The following is a 9,187-nucleotide window of genomic DNA, read 5'->3' as shown; positions in this document are numbered from 1 at the left end:
GCGTCGGACCAAGTGCGCGCCGGCCAATGCATGCTGATAAACCCGTCGGGCGAATTGAAATCCCGCGATGGCGTCCGCGGTGTGGCCTCTTTCTCCGGATCCTCCGTGCTCCTCGATCCCGGATCCTTCGCGTTGCAACAATTCCTTCAGCCACCGCCGCCGCGCCGCCACCGCGCTGCGGCTTAAATGTATCACGCCGGACGATTTATTAACCCATTTCACGGGCAGACATTGCGAACTTCGGAGGATTTCGTTGAGATAGATACCGATAACTTTCCACGTTGGAACGAGCCCCCGCGCCGAAGTCTTCATGCTCTGGCGGGGGCGCTTTCGTGATTGCGATGCCGGCCATTTTCCCAGCGAGAATATTTGCGATCTGATGGATCGCCCGCGGTACCTCGACACCAGAGAACACTCGGGCATAAATAATATTTTCGTTGCGTATCTGCCGAGCCATTTTATCGAAATTGCAGACAATGCGATAAATTTCTGTAGAACATTTCTGACGGCGGAGTTGAGAATAGCTTTTTAGAGTTTGTAACTGTTTTGCCAATTATCTCTCTCTCTCTCTCTCTCTCTCTCTCTCTCTCTCTCTCTCTCTCTTTCTCTCTTGAATTGAAAATCCGCAGTTTTATTCCGCAATTTTCTTTAACATTGTAAGAAATGACAGAAATATTAATACCCGTTGCTTTTGTTGATTACCATCCTCATTAGCCGAGTTTGCGTCAATAGATGAAATACTTCGCTCGTTAAAATAAAAGCATTATTAAAATAGCAGTCGGCTGAAAGTACTTCTGAGTAACTGACCCAACGTAATTAACGTTACTAAAAAATAAAGTCCATTCTCGTTTACAATTTTTATCGAAACTTACGAATACGTAAATAATTCGTATGAAAAATATCTGTTTTATATTTTCTCGTGACTCGCATCTTTACTGCGCTACGAGTAATAATGTAATAACGTAGAAAAACTTTTAAATCAACAGATCGTTCTAGCTTGGAAATATAATCAGCACGAAAAATTTTAATTATAAAATAGTTTGTAAAAATAAATATAACAGTATATTTAATTTAAGCGGTAAAATAACAAAAAATTAAATATTTGAGTTTTATTTAACGACCATACGTGATATATATATATATTTTTTTCTTTACAAAAATGGCGAATAAAATAGTAGAGAAGCATTCGAAATCTCGGTAGAACTTTGCGATTCACACAAATAGCGTAGTGGAAGTAATTTTCAGCCTGCGTGCAGGTGTAAATCGGACACGATCTCGGTGCTGCAAACTAACCACCGAGTTTCGTATAATTTTATTACTTACTTTCGCGTTGTATCTCTAAACCGTAGTTGCATTATATTAACGGGTTTATCGCAGGGAAGGAAGATAGCTCGCTTAGCATTAGAAAATTAACGTTTACAATCAACTTATGGGCGCGTCGCCCGCAAACAGGTTAATCGCGCAGTTTTCAAAGAAAGTCTCTCGCTCTTAGTTTCGATTATCGCACCAGGAATAAACAATAGCACTTACTCCTCCATTCCAGGAGCATACTTTATACAGACGCGTTTGCACTCTTCCTTGATTGGATGGTCATTGTCGTTAGTTTCCTTATCTCGCAGCCGGCGCGACTGCAGAACAATTGCATCGGCAACGATGTGACCAACGTTCCAACTCGCGAAAACACGTAGTCGTGCGCTTTCCTATCGCATTGTTGCATTCAGTTTCTTCGCTGTTTTCCTTGCGCGACGACGGGATAATTCGCTAATGGAGGGACAACTCGCAATTACTACGGCGTTGTTCTTATCGCCTTTTGCAGCAACACTTTCTCTGAGTACCTATTGTTATACTTCTTCCTCTCTCCCTCCCACCCCGCCTCGGTGACATATTTTGCGCGCCGCTCGAAAACAACTTTATATCGGGAACCGACATCGTTTAATTGTATTAATTAATTAACTACCGGGAACTACTGGTGAGACCGACTTACAGGTACATTACGGTAACAAGTTTGCGGTTGTGGAAAGACGGAAGTTGCTCTAGGTCAAAGTTGAACACGATGGGGACGTCGAGGCAAGCCATTCAATCCGCAAACAGGATTTATCTTCGCCCGCTCACTCGTCTCGCGTATCCCCATTTTGTCTTTTGCGCCTCTCTTTGTCTTTCTCCTGATTCCCGCGTTCAACAAAGAGACAATTTCCTGATGGACGAGCATTCCGAAATGTTTCATTGACCCCCTTTGTTTGAAACTTTAAAGTAACTTCAAAGTAATTTAGTGCTTAAAACATAAACATTCGATTCGAGAGGCTCCCGCGAAGGATCTGCTTCGAACGGAACGAAATATCGAGTTGTACGACTTTTGTCTGATTATCGTCATATTTTTGTGCCTGCAGTCATGAACCTAAAATCAAAGACGGTAACATTTCGGTTTGAAGTTACGCAGAGCGATGAAGGAAGAAATGGAAGTCGTAATTCGATTCGCAAACACAATTTATTGCCTTTTGTTCTCTTACTACGTTTGTCCTTCCTGCTTCTCTTAAGTCTCGAGTCTCCTTGCTCTTTGATTCACTTATCACGCTGAAAGACGATTTAGACCGACGGACAGACATCTGCAGGACTACTTTCACTTTGCTGCCGTTTTCAAAGTGACGTATGTCCGCGATATCGCTTTTTATTTCACGCGCTTTTATTTCAGAAGAATTTGATTCCGGTATTTTTATATCCGTATTATATATAATACTATATACCAATCGCGATGACGTTTGCAAATATTGAATTAATTCTTTTTTTTTTCTCGAAATTTATTGCGCTACCGGACGTATCTGTCCTTTTAATCTTAAAGCATGGCAACACCTTTATAACGAAGCGCGCCGTGAACGATATAGAGACGTCAATTCAATCCACAAACGGGATTTATCGTCCCATCTCTTTTCTGCTCCGCGTCCCCGCCATAGATCTCTCGTCTGCCTCGATTTTCTTATCGTGCGGAAAGATTCTCCGAAGGAGAGATGCTCTCTGGAGATTTCTAAAGTGTTTTCTTTTTTTTTCTCTTCCTTCGAACCTTCCGGAAATGACGCTTATCCAGCGTCACCATTGTTCGATCTATATCGATTCTGCTGCACTCTCGAAAAGTTTCGATCAATGTAGTAAGCCGAGTTGAAAGTCGAGTTTATAACGCTCAACGTTGACAAGTTGACGTCGAACGAGTTACAACGTCGTAGACGATCTTTGACCGCATTAACGGATTACATGTGCTTACGCCTAGAGCCAAATCGATTCTCCCTGAATAATCGATCCATTACCGAGCACGCGAGATAGGTGCGTTGCTCTCAGGAATATCGAAAGATCCTTCCCAATGTACACACACACGTCGTTTCGCCTTTAAGAAATTGCTTTCATGAATCGCAGCCATGCCGGGAGAAATTAGTACCGTCTGTAAATTATTCTTAAGTCGGAGAATTACGACCGCGACCTCGCTACCTAAGGAATTACATTGGAAGTTAATTTTGCGCGGATCGCCCTCTAAATTGGATTTATATATTTGCGTGGAGTTTTCTGTTTGAGTATACGGTTGAACTTTCTCGATATTAAGGCGCTGATATCGTCGCGCTTCGGCGCAATTAACATGTTCGCAGGCTAATCTATCCCCTCCCTTCGCGCGTCGTTAATTTAAGTCTTCGAGAATAAAATTTCTTGCAGCGGCATAAAAATACGCTTTTTGCCATAAACCTTAAATATTGTCCCTTTTCCGTGGAAAAACGAGCCGTCGTTTACCTCGGCTTTATACCAAGAGGCCAGGGCGGTGGAAAAATGAAAGGATCGTAAAGTGGTGAAAACTTTATATTTCAAAGGTGTCAACAACGCTCGAGTAATGTCTGACTAACGAGAAACAACGCTTAACGGGATACCTACGAGCCTGCACCACGATCGAGCCGTAATCGTTTTCTCGAACGACGCCATCGCCGAGAAAATACAAAGCGGGTAATGTAGAACGATATTCAGTTGAATGGGTTTCTACGACAGGGTTAAAGAATACAGAGTTTTAATGTAAAACGTGACTTTCATTGATTATATGCAACGCTTGGTGTAAAAAACTGCACAAATTACATTTCTATAAATATAGAATTTAAGTAAAATGCAAAGTTAACGCGACTTATCTATTTAGTTTGAAAAATAAATGAGAAAGCCATATTCCGATGTACAATAAATTAAAACTGCCTGTAGAGTACACTTAAAAAATTATAAATTTAATGTATCATTAAATATGATTTTTTTTCTTAAATGATTTTTCTATCTTCTTTTCTAATTCTGTTTTAATTTATTAAATTTGATAGTTATCTTTTTTTATCGATAAACGTACAGAACATGAATAAAGGTTCTTAAAAAGGTAGTTTGAAAGGAAGTCAATATTAATTTATTTTAATATGTCTTTCATAATTAGAAAATTTGATGCGTAACAAAATATTTTTCATTGATTAAAAGGTTGCATCTTTAAATGAAACGCAGCAAGAAATCCAAAGTAGAAGTGAAATTTTTTATTTGGCGCCATTTAATATTTTCTTTTCAATTTTCTGACTTATATAATTTATAAGTAACTGATTTTACATTCTGTTTCTACGCAATCGTGTCGTGTTCACGTCATAATTTATGCATTAAACTCGCACAATCTCCAAAGGCTCCCTCACTTTCGGTGATTTCGTGATCTTTAGAACGTCTTCTATGGGCGGTGTCACTGAAATCGGTGCGCTTTCTTCTGAGAGTATAAATTCTTCATTGCCGGGTGGGGATTCGAAGTGATGACCGTCGAAGCTTTTGTAATGGTCGTGACCGTGGTTCTCAAACATATGGTGATGATGGTCTTCGTGATGCTTATGATGATGATCATGCCCGTGCTTATGATGGTGGTCCTCGTGATGCTTATGGCCTTCGTGATGTTTGTGACCATGCTTATGTTCATGTCCCTCGTGATGGTGATGTTTCTCATGGTGATCATGATGCTCGTGATGATCATGATGATGCTTATGCTCGTGGCCGTGCTTATGCTCTTCTTTATGGTGGTGACCATGCTTATGGGCCTCGTGATGATGATGCTTATGATCTTGATGATGAGAGTGATGATGATCCTCATGATGACCATGATGATGTTCCTCCTTGTGACCATGCTTATGTTCGTGGCCGTGCTTGTGATGATGGTCTTCGTGATGGCCATGCTTGTGATGCTCGTGGTGGCCATGGTGATGCTCCTCATGGTGGTCATGCTTATGTTTGTGTCCGTGCTTCTCATGATGATCTTCGTGATGATGATGCTTATGATCCTCGTGATGTCCGTGCTTATGATCATGTCCGTGCTTGTGATGGTGATCCTCATGATGACCGTGATGATGTTCTTCGTGATGGCCGTGCTTATGTTCGTGTCCATGATGATGCTTATGTTCTTCCTTGTGCCCATGCTTATGATCCTCTTTATGTTCATGTCCATGGTGATGGTGATGTTTCTCAGTTTCCTTATGATTGTGATGATGATGATGCTCGTTAACATGATGATGATCATGGTGATGATGATGCTCGTTATGGTGATGATGCTTATGGTGATGATGATGCTTAGACTGATGCTTATGTTCCTCGTGGTGTTCATGCTTCGAGTGATGATGATGTCCATGATGGTGCTTATGTTCTCCATGATGTTTATGCTCGTGACCATGCTTGTGACCATGTTTGTGGTGATGCCCATGTTTATGTTCATGACCATGATGATGCTTATGTTCAGAATCGTGCTTATGTCCATGCTCATGATGGTGGCCATGGTGATGATGCTGGTCATGATGGTGTTTATGGTCTTCGTGATGTTTGTGCTCCTCGTGATGGTCATGTTCGTGCTTATGCTCATGACCATGATGATGCTTGTGCCCATGATGATGGCCATGTTTCGCATGGTGATCATGATGTGAATGATGATCATGGTGATGATCATGATGATGTCCATGATGATGTCCATGGTTATGGTGGAAGGAATGGTGTTTATGGTGGAACGCTCTGTCAAGAGTGTGAATTCTACGTTGCGATTCAACGGCCGACGGAGTCACGATGGTGACAACCGGCGGCGAAGTCTCGGTTATCCGCGTGATGATCTGCTTTGGTTGCGGAGTGATTCGAGGAACGATGCTGCCACCGAGACCCGCGCCGAAGGTCGTCCCGAGAAGCGGAAGGGGAGTTTGGCCATTTAGCGGTAACAATGGCTGCGGAAAGGTTAGCCCGAGATCGGCCAGCTGTCGTTTCTTCTGGTTTCTTTCGGTCGGCGCGATAATGCCCGGCAGATTCTCGGGCACGAATGGTCGCGGCGGCTGCAATTGTCCTAGCAGCCCGATGGAACCGACCAGTTCTTGCTTGACCGCCGACACCTGCGGTCGAATCTCATCTCGTGTTTTAGGTTCCTGACCGGTCGCTGCTGCCAGTAACAGACCGACGACCGGAAACCACGCCTAGGATGACAGACGAGTTCGGTAAATGGAACCTGTTCGTGGAATGGCGATGTCTTTTGGATTGTTAATCTAGTAGCATCTTATCATAAACTTTGATTATTCGTAACAATCATAGTAAGGATATACTCGTCATTATTTATTTTTATGGTTCTAACATAATTTTTGCTTTTATATCTTAATTATATTGGTGGTGTCTTAATTGTGACTTATGAGACAGTAATCTTATTGCCCTAATTACATTCAGAATAGAGGGAGGTAGTCTTCTCAAAGAAACGACCCGAGTAATGGGGCTTTAACTTCTGATAGATACGAGTATAAAGCGCGTCGTATCAGGTATTCACTTTTGTCGCACACACATATACGCGTGCACGCTCGAGCGGAAGAGCCGGAGATAATATCCAGTAAATCGTCGGGGAGTCGTTTTATCGCGTTTCGACCTTCTTGCCGTGGATTCTCCGCAGGAAGAAAGGGGGAGAGAGAGAGAGAGAGAGAGAGAGAGAGAGAGAGAGAGAGAGAGAGATCACCCGACTAACGAGAACCGAAATCACATCTTGAGCCGTTAGGAAAATCAGCGTGGTCAGCTGGCGGTATGTTTGCCGCAAGAAATCAATTAATCACGCTCGAATATAATCGCGTCGGTGATTTATTCGAATATCCGGTAGGACCGATGCGCGTAGGAATTGGGAATCAACCGAAGACGATATCAAATTACATTCTCAGAAATCCGCTTTTGCGAGGATTTTGAAGTCGACGAAATTGACGAAAGTAGATTGAATCTATGATGCAATTTCACGCTTTATCTTCCCCGGCTTTATTTAATTGAGCCGTTTTCCTAACAGGGTTTCTTACCTATACGCCATAGATAAACCGTTCCGATCTTATTTATTATTAGCGATCTGGAAAAATGAAAATTAGGTTAGCGTGTACCTCCTGAATCTGTTTTACGCTCGGAAACTGTATTATATTATTTTATCACGCGGTGCATTTTATTTACACACAAAAATCAATTTCCGGGTCTTATACTGTCAAATACGCAAACTTCGCTGAAAAAAAAGACAAGAAATTATTAGAACCAAGTCTGCGACTGTATTAAATGCAATTATAAATTCAACCGGCCCCCAATCGCAATTATAAATTCAAAAATACCCAGTAAATCGTATTCTCTCAAGTCTAATGTAAACTCTGTAGAACGGATAATATCGCGCGAAATGTGTGTCAATTGCAATTGCGAGCCATCCTGAGCGATATGAAGAAGCTTTCAGAGCGGTGCCTTCGATCAACGCGGAGACAATTAAACTCTATATCCAATTGGAATGGAAAGAGTCCTGTCGTGAGGAACTTCAGAAAGTCGGAATCTCGGTTTCCCTCTCCATCGTTTCTCCTTCCGCAATATCTCATTCCGTGGCGTCGCGACACCGTCGCCTCCGTCGCCGCTAATTTCCTCGTTCCGTAGTACCTGCAATCTGGCGGGCAGCGTCCGCGTGCGCGCGCGAGGAGGCGCTGATATATTCTTCTTGAAATGCAAATGTTCCGGCGCTTAATAACTCGGGATTTAATCAGCGACAAAGCAATTTATACAAAAGATTCCGTCGGATGCTGACGACGCCCGACGTCGACTGGACGCGGACGGCGCCGGATCAGAAACGCGGGCGAGACGTGTTTCGCGCGGGGGAAGAGAGACAGCGTCTGCCCCGTCTTTCTCCATTACGAAACTTTGGCCACGTTTTTAGCCGAATTAACGCGATACGAAGAGACGCGGGATCGTGCCTCCGAAAACTTGCGGGCACACGTCAATTAACCGCAAATGTTTCACCGGCGGCCGCGCCGACGACGGGCGTCCTAATGACTTTTATCTGTGACATTTGTACATCACAACTGTCCGCAAACTTGCGCCGGATATATTCGGTCCGAAATCTAGACGGGTGCCAACGATAAATTTTGAGCTTCGTATCACGTAGTAGCCATTGTCTCTTTCGTGATATTAAAATCTGCGTAACGTGTGCGTTAAATGAAGTGACGGAAAGAGCACACGCGCGTGCGCGAAAGAGAGAGAGAGGCAGATCTTTAAATCATTCCCGTCAATGAGTCCTTATTCGACGTCGTGTATTACGTACGCAGTACTTTAGAAACGATTACAAACTTTGCGCACTTCATTCACTCGACTCCTTTAGCTACTTCACCGACTAAGGAGGGAAACGCGAGACAGAGAGAAAGAGAGAGGGAACTGCGAGCAGGAACTTACCCACGTAACCATGTCGGCGTTATCTCGGCGGGTGCAGGCCAGCGAACAACTGGATGCCAAAACTGAGTGACTACGTACTTTTATAGAGAGCACCTAACTCAGAGTACTTTCTTCCGTGCTAAGCACCAATGTCGTTTACGACGCGGCCTAATGTTTTAATTGTCGTCATAATGCCCGCCGGACCGCGACCGGTCGGTCTCGCGATCGCTGTTGCAATCGTTGAAATTCATTCATGCTTAATGATCGTTTCCCACTCGACCCTATTTCCGCGCCGTCGCTGAAGGAGCACGAGGAAGTTGCCGAGCACCTTCCGCTCGACGATCCCGACGGGATATCGGGATTGACATATATCGCAGCGATTCTCTGACAAAATATGTCACGCGACGTGATACACATACATTTTGCCCGGGTTAATTTTGTACCGAAACACCGTTAGTTTTTCCGCATGCGAAAGTATCCGCATAATTTCTAT

At 43.4% G+C, this 9,187-nt stretch overlaps 1 protein-coding gene across 1 annotated transcript; it reads right to left on the bottom strand.

The window, feature by feature from the left end:
- Nucleotides 1–4,541: 4,541 nt before the first annotated feature.
- On the bottom strand, nt 4,542–8,727 carry LOC120357770 (sarcoplasmic reticulum histidine-rich calcium-binding protein-like). Its single transcript, XM_039449261.1, has 2 exons — nt 8,716–8,727; nt 4,542–6,473 (listed from the first exon to the last, which is right to left on the bottom strand). The coding sequence occupies exons 1-2, from the start codon at nt 8,725–8,727 to the stop codon at nt 4,647–4,649; spliced, it is 1,839 nt and encodes a 612-aa protein (XP_039305195.1). The 3' UTR covers nt 4,542–4,646.
- Nucleotides 8,728–9,187: the final 460 nt, after the last annotated feature.

The sequence above is a fragment of the Solenopsis invicta genome, chromosome 5 (genome assembly GCF_016802725.1).
Source record: "Solenopsis invicta isolate M01_SB chromosome 5, UNIL_Sinv_3.0, whole genome shotgun sequence".
In the NCBI taxonomy this organism is placed as follows: Eukaryota; Metazoa; Arthropoda; class Insecta; order Hymenoptera; family Formicidae; genus Solenopsis; species Solenopsis invicta.
This window is presented reverse-complemented; position numbering and strand designations above follow the sequence as displayed.